This window comes from Lepisosteus platostomus, chromosome 14 (assembly GCF_059453375.1).
Source record: "Lepisosteus platostomus isolate fLepPlt1 chromosome 14, fLepPlt1.hap1, whole genome shotgun sequence".
Classification (NCBI taxonomy): domain Eukaryota; kingdom Metazoa; phylum Chordata; class Actinopteri; order Semionotiformes; family Lepisosteidae; genus Lepisosteus; species Lepisosteus platostomus.
Genome location: NC_142624.1, coordinates 16,918,548 through 16,932,889, shown reverse-complemented (window position 1 = coordinate 16,932,889; position 14,342 = coordinate 16,918,548). Strand labels below are relative to the sequence as shown.

General features: G+C 37.7%; 1 protein-coding gene across 2 annotated transcripts in view; it reads right to left on the bottom strand.

Moving 5' to 3' along the window:
• Nucleotides 1–3,176: 3,176 nt before the first annotated feature.
• The window catches only part of LOC148648898 (hyccin 2-like), a 156,104-nt gene continuing 144,938 nt past the window's right edge, over nt 3,177–14,342 (bottom strand). For both annotated transcript variants that reach the window (XM_088607246.1, XM_088607245.1), the window contains one exon: nt 3,177–13,503. In XM_088607246.1, coding sequence (XP_088463372.1) covers nt 12,869–13,503 — 635 coding nt within the window. In that variant the 3' untranslated portion in view covers nt 3,177–12,868. The remainder of the gene's footprint in view (nt 13,504–14,342) is intronic.

Sequence of the window (14,342 nt, the reverse complement as noted above, 5' to 3'; positions counted from 1 at the left end):
AACAAAAAGTCAATGAAGTTGAAAGACACTGACGTAGATGTAATTTAAAGTTGTATGGAGTTCCAGAGCAACAAAATGAAGGCGTTGTTCCTGCATGTGTAAAGCAGTGCTGCCGGTCCAGGAGGAGGATTGTATTTCCTCTATTGACAGTGTTCATTGGTCTGTGCTGTTCTGATCTTGTTGTTGTGTATCGTTGGTTTTAAAGTAAGCATGAACATGATTTCTGTTGTCAGCTCGCAGGTTGGCTGTGAATCTGATTTATTGGTGGTATTGCTGTACTTGCGTTACAGGCTATTGTAGTATGTGTGTATTTGGGCCCCCTGTGTACGTGTGTGTTCCCTGCGTGTGCTGTGTTACATTCCGTTTGAATCGGTGGTAGCAGGCTCTTACTCCAAACGCGTCATTGAATTATTACAGTATTTTCTCTCGTTTTTTTTTCTAGTAATGGGATGGGGGGGCTACACAACCTGTAGCCTAGAAACCTCTGATCACCTTAATTCGCCACAGCCAATGACCACCCTGTTTGAACGCATTATTTCAAGAATAGCAGGACACTCCCCACTCGTGCAAGTCCATTGCAGTCAATAGATTCAAATCAGTCAATACACTGCATCGAAGATTAGATATTTTTCTATATGGACTTTCAAGACGGGATCAAACCCTGCAACCACCCTTTTAAAGACCATTATCAGCACAGCGCATAACTTATGCAACCATAGCCTTTCTACTGCTCTCCAACACTTTGTGTTAAGCCAAGTGTGCGGTATATAGTCTATGGTCAGTCCGGACTGATCACCACTGTCCCCAAATAATTTACATGCGAAACTAAACACTGCACCTTTCGAAGGGGAATAAAGCAGCCATTCTCTTGACACACACTCGCCATTTCCGAGTTTTCTTTTAAAGAGGGTTTTAGAGAAATACTTCTTTTGGTTTTTATGTTGTCTTTCTGATGCTGTAACATCCGCATCTTGGCTCCGATTTCGGACCCAATTTAGCCCAGTATGCCCACATCTGTTCATCTATTTTACCCCAGCTTGCTGGGTCCGAGCTATAGGAAGCGGGAGCTGCTGTTACGGCCTCTGTTAGCTCCAGGGCAGCAGGTGCAACAGCCATGGCGGCGGCTCGGACATGGGTCGCTGGTCTTGTGGAGACAGAGGCAGAGTCATCTGAAATGCCACCGACTCATGTTCCTTTGATTCTGTTGCGGGAGCTGGCTCCTCCTCATGAGCGACGTTGATATGGACTTCGCCCAGGCTTGAGCTACAGTAGATACACCTAACATTTCAACCGCAGTTGTTGTTGCACTGGCTGCAACATTAGCCGTAAACTCAGGATCGGGGTCCTGCTCAGCAAACTTGAAATAACCAGTCAATCTGGGGATCTTTTTAAGTAGATCCTGCTCACACTGCTCTATTAACCTCCATGCTTTCCGTTTTTGCGGCCCGCTATCATATTTTCTATCACATGTTTTGAGGCTTGCTACCGTAAACTTGCACCAGAGATCACCCGATGAATCCACCAAAATAAATTTGAACAGCGAACCCATTGCATCTAACCAATCATTTGTTCACAAATTATTCAGCGTTTTTATGGACCAATGGGGGCCCACAGGTTGGTTTAAAAAAAATACCCCAGCCAATCAGAGGCCCCTGATCGGGCCCACAGGTCCGTTTAAAAACTAACTGGCCAATCAGGGACCCCTGATCAATCCGGGGCCCCTAGGCTACAGCCTATGATCCGCTAATCGTTAATCGTTAATCCGCCCCTGGAGATGTCTACCATTCCCTAGTTACATGGATTTGACAGACTCACAACTTGATTAGGCATACCTCTGTTTTGAGAGTGCTTATCCTTCTCTGCGCATCACAAAGATTATGTACTTGATTATGATTGGTCATTTTTCTTCAACCTGGTTAAAAATGTTTTGTTGCACACTGAGGGGGCCCGCTGCTGGCCTTGGGGCCCTAGGCGGTTGCCTAGTTTGCCTATGCCTAGAGCCGGCCCTGTTCCAGACTCACGATCTTCACGTTGAAAGAACAGCAGGCTTTTCAGAGCAGGGCTGATTGCAACACTACCTAAGTAGCTTAATGTCAAAGCACTGTTTCAATGGTGTTTCAGGCTTTCAACAGGATGTTTAATTAGTTGGTTGAGTACCACTTGAAAGGGAGAAGGGCGCACTGTCCTAATGGGACTCCATGGGAGGAATGTGAGTGCTCGTGGCAATGCTGTGGTCTCCCGCTAGCCTGGGCTTGACAAAGAAATTATGGAATTAAAAAAAGTTCAAATATTCAAATACGTCACTTTGAAAAAGTCTTTAAATCTTAGATTATTATCTTCAATAAATTTGCCACCTTATTATTCTTATCTGAATGAAAATAAATTGACTTATTAAATGCATATGAGATTAAGTTCATTTAAAAAGGCTTGGTTTTTTTGCACATTCTCAGTAAAGCTGACCTATCCTAAAATTTAATTCAATTCATTTGTCGGCTCATTTTATTCATCCAAGTTTTAGTACGTTTTCTTCTAATGGTAATAATGCATGTTTAGACTTAAATTTCTATTGGCTCCCTCTATGTTGTTATTTAGATACTTTCCTATGTTAAGTTTTAAAACAAGAACGAATATAGAATTGATACAGGAAGTTTTGTGCCCAAGTGTGGCAATTCTAATCTGTGTGCTCTGTAGCTTTTAGGACAGCAATATAATTCCACACTTTCAATTCAAACTCTAAGAGTTATTTGGATGACTGTTTGACTGACTGGATAGGAGCTACATTCAGTGGGGCTAGTACAATGAATTTTCTCACCAACACAAAATTAGAAACTTTTGATTGCGGATGATATTCTCTTTATAATAATAGCAAGGGATATGTTCAGTGGATTTAATGTGCAGGAAACCATCAAAGGGTACTCTCGCAAACTTAGTGCCACACACTGTATCACTAGTAAAAAGTGATTATTTTGAGTACCGCAGAAACAATTTCTCATTTATTAATTAGTGAAGTACAATAGTTCTGCAATTTATTTGAGTTTCTTACAGTGTGCCAAAGATATTCTATAGGATTCGAAGTATATATATATAAAGTTCTTGTTAGAGCCTTAAATGACTGCATTGAAACATACTAAGGTCCAATCACCTCCACAGCAAATTAAAGACAAACAAAAATCAGATTTGTTCAGAAACAGCACAATATTTATTTAACATATTACATATATAGATATTTCTCTCTCTGCATTGCAAACTGCTCTTGATTTTGTTTTTACATCTTTTATTTACAAGGATTTAAAATATTTCTTTTCTTTTCAATTCTCAAGACAGATATTTACAACATCAATGGTACAACAGTTCACGGTTTCTTCATGTCAAACCATTGTTCAGAAACAGCTACAAAGAGAATGGCTCACATGCACAAGTCCAGTGACCTCAAAAAACAGACACCCAGAGTTACTGCCAATTGAGTCTTTCACAATGGACATTACTGTAAGGTCATCTTTACACTGGCCCCAAATAAAGGAAATACACATTGAAAGCAGAACTATGTTTTCTGAATTACCATTGGGGAAGTAAAGGCATTAATGATTTGATGCTGAAGTCTTTAATACTATAACAGCAGTAAAATGCTGTGAACACTCTGCATCACTTGGCTTTGTGACAGAACATTCTGATTTCTACATATGAATACGTATATACACATAGATAACAGAAAAATACACGTTTTGCATAGAGCTCGTAAAGTGTGTTGATATTTTGAAACCTTGCACAAAATAGAAAATGGACATGAATATGGGCCAAAGGTATGATTGTCAGATGAAGAAGGAAGAATTAAACATAAAGCATTCCTGCAGAATTTAAACTGCTGCATGCAAATACATCTCAAGTTTAACTTCTCAAATGTGCTGGTATCATCTATCAGCTATTTGAGACTCGAAAAACTATAAACTACTCTTTTATCAGATCTTTTATGAGGTTGAAGGACTTGATTGTGGTGTGCCATGATTGGTGATGAGGTTTGGTGCTTATTAGCAGAATAACAGGGCATCTTTTTGAATTGTATCTTTAGTTTTTGGTACACAAAGGACATTGCCATAACCTGGCTGAGTTCACCTTAAATCATTTAGAAAAGGAAAATGTCAACATACATCCCCACTAAGCTGCAGCTTACAGCTAATGCTTAAAAACTTACTGACTAAAGCACTGACCAAATATTCTGAATATTATATTATGCTTGAAATAACTATAGAAGCCTACAGAATTGTGAGATTGGCAATTAAGTTAGGTATTCTAAGAATACCACAGTGTTGCTGCTAAAACAAGGAAAAACTGGCATCCCATGGTGATTGTTCTGCCTGTATAAAAGCAAAAAAACCAAACAAACAATGGTACTTAAGAATTCACATTTACATTTATTTTAAATGTTCTTATACTAATTGATTTTATATTGTACAGTAGAGAAGGAAGAGGTAGACCATAAGCAATTTACCCAATAAAACAATTGTTCAATTGTTCACAATTATTCTCCTCTGCTTTGGACTTCATATTCTAAGAAATGTTATTGTTCACTTAATTAAGCCCCTCTCAGTTAGGGAATAACTAATTGAGTTTTTATACAGTGTGATTCTCATTTTCCTATTTTGTAAAATAGAATGGCAGTTCTGCATTGAATAACAGCACTTCCAAATATATATTTTTACTGCAAACTTAATATTGGTACAAATACTGTACAATAACACCTCCTTTATGCTGCTTAAAATATTTGGCTTTAATGTCTTCACTTTAGTTACAGTAACTTAACAGTTATACATATCAATATGTATTATTTTTACATATAGTACACATGACCTTGTTATTGGAAAATGTTGGTGAGGCCTATTGAGCAACACAACTTTAGATATGACAGATATTTTAGATAAAACGTAAGCTGTAGCAGGTCAGTAGTATTTTTCTAGTTGCATATTGCTGGCCAAGCTGCTAACATGACTAGATTTCATGACTACAATTTACCTGTCTGAATGAAGACCTAAGGACAGACATTTTTATCTATTATAGAAACTAAGAGTACTATTTGGATGAATATCTAAATAAATTCCAACTATAATCTTTTGTAAACATTATACAAAAGTTCTAAACTTGGATTTGTAATACTTCGACAATGACTACAATAAATGAATTCCCCCCACCTTTTTTGATAAATGAACTTAATATCAAAGCTTTTGGCTTGTAAAGATTTGAGTGTTCTGGTGGCAGAACTAACATGGGACTGCTTTACAACAGTCTTTGAAGTGACTTTTGCCTGAATCAAAGTTGATGCTATCTATCCAGCCATTTTCTAACCTCTTTATCCAACACAGGGCTGTTGGGGAACCGGAGCCTATCCCGGCAAGCAACAGGCACAAGGCAGGATACACCCTGGATGGGATGCCAGTTCATCATAGGGCACAGAGCACAGACACAGACAAGTACACTAGAACCCACTTTCCCAAAAGCCAATTAATCTATCAATATGTCTTGGGACTATGGGAGGAAACTGGAGCACCCAGCAAAACCCCATGCAAACATGGAGAGAACATGCAAAGTCCACACAGACAGAACCCCAGGAATTGAACCCAGGGCCCCAGTGCTGCAAGGCAGCAATGCTTACCACTTTGCCACCCGAAGTTGATGCTATTAACAGGCAGTTTGTGGAAACTGCACAGAAAGCTTGATTTAAAGAACAGAAAAAATAAAGAAGGTACAGTTGAGGTTGATGTCCTTCCTATAGCCTAGGACCAGATGCCTGGCAAATAAGTTTTGCTACCAGTTAGAAACAGTCTTCCATATTTCGAATAGTAAAACAGCTAATGTTACTTTAGAACAATGTCCTTACTGCTGTTTCACTTTTCAATTTTGACAGAACAACCATAAGCACAAATCCCACTGTGACTATATCCATCCACAAAGTGCAGAAAAGCAACTCTTTTTTGGTGATCATAGTGTGTGATAAAACCTCAAGGAATAGAATGCCTCCAAGAGGGTTTCCTAAGCTAGCTTACTGATGCCTTGTTAAATGCTATAAAATGAAATTACTTTGCATTTTACAATCCCCATACTGTCCATCACTTTTTGATTATCCACACAAACTACAGTCTTCCATGGAGGCTGGAGATGGTTTGTTTCAGACTACATTACAGAAATTTTAACACAAAAAAATAGTACTTCAAAAATATCATAGTAATTGGAAAATACTCCAGCACCAAGAGTTTCAACACATTAAAAGTGTCTGAAGCTGACAGGTCAGTGTAATTGTTTCCTTTTGTTTGTGACAACAGGTATTTCAAAGGGTCATAGTGTGCTAACTATGAGACTTTAAACCATTTACTGCTGATCCTTCCACAATTTATGAGGATGGAGACTTAAATTAATTCCTGCTGCTCTAATATTGTCCACAATTCACATATTAAATTGGTTATTCTTACGCCAGTTACAACAGTAGAAGAGAATGTTAGTAAAACATACACTATAGAGCTTTAAGAGAGTATGCTTTGAAACATTAAAAAGTGTTTGACAGGGAAGTGATACAGTCTACTTCAAAAGAGAAAAAAGTTCCTATTATAATTGCCCATCTAAAAGTCCTAAAACCTTTTCAGGATAAAAACAGTATTAAACATACCTTTTGTAAGATGAAGGGAAAAAAAACAACATAATATTCCAGAATTAGCAGAAAAAACAACTTACCTACTAATCAATCATGACATTAATCATTTTTTTTAATTTGTTGCTTATTGAAAGTCAATTACAAGTGAAATATTCTAGATATTACTTTCTTACTTGATATATTTCCATTTCTTTATAAGCCCCTCAAACCTATAACCTAGGACACAACATTTTGCAAACAAAATATATCAGCATGTAAACACTTAAAACTCTTTGTAAAATGTTGATAATGAACTCTTCAACTTTTTACTTGAGTAGACATTGGACTTTTAATGTACAATGATGATCCTGTAAAAATGCTACAGCAAGTTTTTTTTTCTGTGTAGTACAGCTATAGTGACACCTGTTCCTGGATATTCATTTATTGAACCACACCACTGCATCACTGAGTGGCCAAACCTAACATCATGCATTAAGGAAATTTAAAGCAGGTACAGTATATTATGCTATTGACACTGATGTCCTGCCACCAATGAAACCTCACAGAAAACAAATAATCTGAATAGACTAGCAGTCATACAAAATCAGTTATTGTACATGCATAAAGCTTGTATTATTTTGTATTTCTTAATTGAACACTGCACATATTTGCTGTGTCAGGAATCCTAATTCTGTCCAATTATTACATGCAGTAACATAGGTTTGCCACTGTGTCTTTGGATACAACTTGCCCTTCAGAGACCAAAAACCTTTTTAAAATTGGGACTAGTACTTGTTTATATATTGACAATATTTACAATGTTTCAAAGACTTTTGAACAGTATGGTGGGTCAACTGCCTACATACAAATACAAATAAGCTGCAAATGTGAAGGACTTGGATAAACATCAAGTAATAAATCAAGCTGTATTGCAACAACCTTTCATATTTTATACTGTAAGTTTACTGATTGTGCAGCTATGCTGGTGCTTAGAGAGATTACTGCCAAATCAAATAGCTTTCTTGCATTCAAAGGATTTTTATTTCTAAAAGTAGGTGAACACTAACTGAACTGGTTATGTTGACAGTGTATTGTTGAGGGCAACCAGTTAGTTTTACCTAGGAATGAAAAACCGCTGTTACCTTCAAAATTATTTCCTCTGAATCAAGAAAGACCACACAAAGTAGTTCTTTTTCAAGGTGTTCTTCATACTGATCAATAAAAATAAAAAACAGGATTTTCACGACTGACATTGGGATCAGTTGTGATGGAGAAACTGAAGAGAACATACATACTATGACCTTCTTGTCTTTCCTCTAGCTGTTGCTACTCAATTTTCCACACTCTTGTTTGTACTATGATCATAAATTCTTTCACATGACTCAAAACAGAGGTAAAGAAAGGAAAAGGCCATTCAGACTAAAACCACCAGCTGGGTAAATTCGATTTATTTATGTCCTTTTAGCTGACATCCATTGGTAGAAAATTAAAGAGCTAGCCAGTGAACAGGAAAGAGCATGCATCAAAGAATTGCTTTGGGCAAGACCTTAAATTTAACATTTTACCATACCATCATTCACAATTTAGAATGTGGGAACATATAAATTAAATTCTGAGGATTTTTATTACAATTAGAGGGTTAAATTACAATGAGGGTCACTTTAAATCTGCAAATACAATTATCTAATTTTATATGAGTACAATTTAATTTTAAAATATAATTTTTCGTATGTTGGTCTACATATCTTCTCTTGCATTAAAAAACCTCCAAGACTTTAATGTTTAAACATTTATGACTTCCATTATAACTAGAATTTCCCGTGTTTCTGTGTTTTCTGAAAGAAAGCCTGACTCATGTTTGTCACTCTGTTGACAAGCCAGGGCTTCAATATAAACTATATAAACAATATAAACAATAGAAACTTCTGCATGGACTTGCTTTTCTATCAAACAACCAGGTGTACAATAACAGTCATGAACTTGTTGATCTTAGGAAGACAATGGTACATTGTGGTTTTCACAATGAACAACGTCTCTTAAATCCTATGCCTGTGTACTCAAATGGGTTTGTGAGCCATGTTCTTGGGAAAATATTTATTTAGATCATTGAAGTGTCAGCTGAACAATTCAGTTATTTTTATGTTTAAATCCTATTCTCGTGAATGACACTTAAAGGATTAATATATATGTTATGTGACACATTCCATATGACAGTTTCAATTTAGTTTGGGCATTATTTTTCTTTTCAAAATCCATCTATCCATTTTCCAACCACTTTATCCAGGGTTATGGTGGAGTTGGAGTCTTTCCTGGCATTCAATGGAGCAAGGTGGGATACACCCTGGACAGGACACCAATCCATCACAGGGCACACACACAGAAAAAAACACCAACACACTCACACAATACGGGCAATTTTCCTAGAAGCCAATTAACCTACCAGTATGTCTTTGGATTGTAGAGAAGATAAGATCACTTTATTGGCCATATACATTTTCTTGTGATAGGAATTTGTCTTTTCGCATACCCCAACTTGCTCTCCATGAAACACGCAGACAGGGAGAGAAGCTTGGGGTCAGAGCGCAGGGTCAGCCATTTATACAGCACACCTGGAGCAGCTGGGGTTAAGGGCCTAGTTCAGGGGCCCAATGGAGTAAGATTCCTCTGCAAACTGCAGGCACAGATCCTTAGCCACAGGGCCACCGCACTGTGTGAGGAAACCTGAGCATCCGGAGGGTGCCCACACAAACAAGAGGGGAACATACAAACTCCACTCAGATAGCACTGCAGGAATTGAACCCAGGGCCTCAGCACAAGGCAGCAACTGTAACAACAGCACAACCGTGCCAGCCTTTTTTCATACCCTTAGTTTTCATTTATTCATTTTTATTCAGCATGGAATACTGCAAACTAGCATGGGAGAGATGCAAACACCTCCAAAAATAGGCAATGTTGTGGAGTTACCAATGGAAACCCACACAGGTCCACAATGGGGAGTACTCAGTCAATTTTATGTGCTAATAACAGTGTCACCGTGCCACAACCAAGCCAAGATTTGAAACTTTAAAGGCTTTACATGATTGCCCACAATGGGCAGTATTTAGTAAATTTTATGTTGCTACCTGGGAAATCCTCAGCTAATGTTACAGCCCAAATTTGAACCAGAAGTTTATTTAGTATACAGCCCAACCTGTTTTCCAGTTGGAGGTCCCCCAGGCATTTCAGTAGAAACTGAAAATAAAGAACATGCCCTGTAATACAATTAACACAGAACCAACCTATTAGCGGAATAGAATTTCAAAGAAATAACTGCTCACATGACTAGTAGCTTATGATAACATATGTTTTGCATATTTTAATTTTTCCAGTATTCCAGACTTTTTTTACTTTTTTAACAATTTTTACTTTTTTTAAGCTGGCAGTTCACGTTATAGATTAATATATGTATTCAGAATTTATTTTCCAAGCAGACATGCACCAAAGTGATATTTCATTTGTTTAATTTAGGACAGTCAGCACATTCCCATAGGTAAACCTTATAGTTTCCATATTAATTATTTTAAAAATGAGAAAAGGGGAAAAATATTTTCTTAATGTTTAAAATCATACAGAAAATGTTGGGAGCTTGTGAGGTAAAATCATATATAATTCTAGAATATGTGTAATGAGGTAGACGGTATGTGTAGATGAATGGACAAATTGCATTTCAAATACTGCACAGTTATTGCACAATGCCTGTAGACACTCAACTACAGCCTTTTACACAGTGGAATTTACAAAAATGCCTTTCTAAAACTCTTGATCACCTATTGCAAAAGAGAAGCTGCTGGTCTGATTACCTTAAAACAAAAATGATAACCGTCTTGAAATAGCAAAATAATTAACCTGTAATGTGCAAATGTACAAAAATACCATTTCCTTCTGCCATTTAGATTTGTTCACCATATAAACTTACATCAAACTGCTGTAACTAAAAAATCACAGAATATTGAAACAATAACAAAATTATGGATTGATAACTTTAGTGAAATAAATTTAAAATAAAACAGAAGGGAAAATATAGTCATACAGTGCAAATGCATGGCATTTTTTTTAACGTTTCACCCTTGCTATCTGCCAAAGCACTATTTTTAGCTTTAAAATTAATATTCCAAGAACATGGTTTCCTGTAAAACCTTTCCCAAAGAAATTTGTAAATTTCATCAAAGTCGCAAACATTAGCCAAATTAGCTATTAATCTATTAATTAATACTTTTTGGATGCAGAAATGCAGAATCTCTGATCAATTCCTGAGATTGTTGCAATCATTTATAACATTAAAAGTACAAGATATTTGTCTCAATTGTCGCAATTATTTGACTTACTGCAGTAACTTTAGCAAAGAATTGAATTTTGACAGCAATGTTATGAAAACAATTGGATGGTAAAATTTATCTCAGATAAATTGGATGTGTTTCATTTATCTGAGAAAAGGAACCTATAAATAATGGTAGATGAGTCAGGTTATGATTTAATTCAAAGCAATAGAAATTTGCCATGTAAAGAAATAAGAAATTAATATCTGTTACTAACTAGTGCTGACCTCAAAATACAGGATGTGAAAGGGATAATATACAGTAGCTGAACCGATAGACTAAAGGAAATGTTTATACTCAGCTTTGGTCCAGTTGTGTAATTGGACATGTTTGCTTAGTACCACTGATAATTTAGGATTGTGCTTATTGTCTCCAATAACAATATACAAGCAGTTACCTGCAGTTTGAACCTAAGTTTGTACTATGGGATACATACACCTCTCTGAAGGAACACATTGACATTTTACACCAGCCAGTCACACAATAGTAAAGTAATGAGGCAAATAGGCAGATATAGAGAACAGAATGGACACCATTCTGGTATTCATTACTTTTTAATTTATAGATAATGGGAAGATAATTATAAATTGATACCCTGTATTTCAGTTCCCCATCAGATACATGGATCTGCGCACTTAATATCTCATCTCAAATGGCAAGGCTGGTAAGCTTTTTCACATTTCATTTGGCTGCTTTTGTGTTTCCCTTTGATTGCATTGCATAATTACTCTTTACAGTACTTTGCTTCATCCCACACCTGCACTATACTCGTATTTTATTAGCAGCAAAAACTGAATACTAATTGAGGAATTTGATTTATTTATCCCTTATTTAATTTTGTGTCCTTGGGGCCGCACTGTCTAAAGCTCTCTGTTTTGCTAAATTACAGGAAACCTACACATCATTTTGGTGCATACTGAACTGGACTTCTCTTTGAAGCACTTATTGTATTAACACATTTCAATGATTCCAGATATTATAGCAGGCCAAAAACTCCAGTTGCATTTCCAGGTTCTTTTGTTGAATCTGTTTTTGATTATAGTAACAACCCTTAAAAAATCACAAACTAGTAAAACACATTTATATATACAAAGAATAATCACATTCTTAGTGAGTAACGAAAAACCAGTGTCTCTCCTTGGTCTGATTTTTGATCATCTTAATCTATTTCTTAATGATCATATTCACAGCACTGTCTTTGGGAAGTGAGATTACGAGACACACTGGCCTACAATACCCCTATAAATAATCATTTCAAAGTAAAAATTGCACGTCACCCCAAGGATAAAAAGGAAGGCATGAGGAAGTCTGCACACGGGCAACTACAGTGAATCACTTCATTGTCAACATACAATGGAAGTCTTATTGCTGATTCAATACAAAATATATACTATAATGAATCTCAGGAATAAATTACGTCAGACCAACAACAATGAAATATTTCACATGGTTAACAATAGATCTGTCTTTGCTTTTGTCTGCAAAATATACATGGAATGCACCATTTGGTCAAAGGGTACATGAGGTGGAGAGGGCATTCTCATGACTGGTCTGACTTTTTCCATCTCCATTTATTTCATTGGCTAAGGGACATGCCTATGAAGTTCTATATACAACCACCACAATGATTAGTCTTTCACCAACCCGTTTCTTATGATTGTGCACATAACTGCTTAATATTTTCTTATTCCCGATGAATATTTAAAACATATTCCAGACATCCCAGTATATCTTGAGAAATATATTTTTTAGTTATTAGCAATGGAAGAGCCACTGGTGTGGGTGGCTGGGTGACAGGTGATTTCTCTTGAGGAGTTGTTGCTAGGTAACTGTAAAAAGTAGGATGGTTAATGTGAGCTGGAGTGGAGGTTTGATGACTCGATGGTCTCCACCCCACTTAAACCTGTGATATAATTTGCATATTGAAGCTAGGGGAGCGTGACTGCTTGGTGAGGGGGGCGCCAGGGGATAGTAGCTCCTTGGTATCCTCTCCCCGGCCTACCAGCCTCTCCTCCTGCAAGCTTATTGTGGAGTAGCGGTGAGTGCTGCCAGCTGTGAGGTTACCCATGCCCTCTAGCACATTGCCACCTCTTGTCACCCGGCTTCCATTCATGTAGTCAAAGGACTTGCTAGAGGTGGCACTGGCAGTCCTGACCAAACTCTGGCTGGCTGGGAGACTGAGATGCTTCTTCATGGGGCTCAGCTCAATGGCATCTATGGAAACCGCAGGAGGGGAAGCTGGAGGAGGGGACTGTTGCCTCTGGTGATGTCTCCGAAGGACCACCTGAGGCTCAACTGAGAGATCCCCATGCTTGATGGAGGAGGCTGCTCCTACCATCTCTCTCTCCCTGGTCATTCGCCCCACCATCCCCTTTTTTGTGCTGTTCCTCTGGATTGGTGGCCAGCCCCCGGAGCCCACAGCCACCTGCTTGGTGCCACTAGGCTGGCTGCTGTTGGAAGCCCCTGAAGAGAAGCCTTCGTCCGGGTCATTTAGGTTGATAGAATCCTCGCCCCCACTCATGCCCTCTGCATCTAATGAAGAAAAGAAAAGACAGGAGAGGCAAACAGTTAAAAAAATTATCATCCATTCAGTTAGCAAACCACAGCCAAAGAGACAGCTTGCTTAGCTGATCTTAGTTCTAGACTCATCTCCCTGAGATCCAGAACTGAGGTCTACTGGTAGCCGACTTGACTGGGAATCTCTTTCATGACAGAATACAATCAGAGCAAGGCCAGGCAGAAGAGGTTTTCTAGCTGATGGAAAAAGCACATACCGATAAATTTCAATTTGCTGGCAAGCCAACATTCTGAGCAATGCTGACCATAGATGCATTTTTCCAATGCGGGGTCATGGGGGAGCAAGAGCCATTCCAGGCAAGCAAAGAGTGCAAGGCAGGGTACATGTTGGAAGGAGGACAGTTCACAACAGGGCACACACATACACAGACACACACTCACAACAGGTCCACTTTTCCCAGAGACCTATTAACCTACCAGTATGTCTTTGGACTGTGGGAGGAAACTGGAGCACCCAGAAGAAACTCACATGAATAAAGGAGAACATACAAACTCCAAGGAGATATGCACTTTTTTGAAACTACCAATGGAAAAACATTTAGGGTCACAAATCAGTCTCAGTACTCAGTACTCAGTCAAATTATTTCCAGAAACTTCGAAGACTGTTGAAGACTTACAATCAGGATGACTAATATATTTGTAATTAACACATTATAATACAATACAAATGATTAGTATGGGAAGTTTAAAAAAAACACACCTACTGGCTTCACTGTGAATTCTGAAGCTGTGAATCAGGCCCAGTAAACTTAGCTCTTTATTACACTAAAACCATAAAAGATTACAGGCAATTG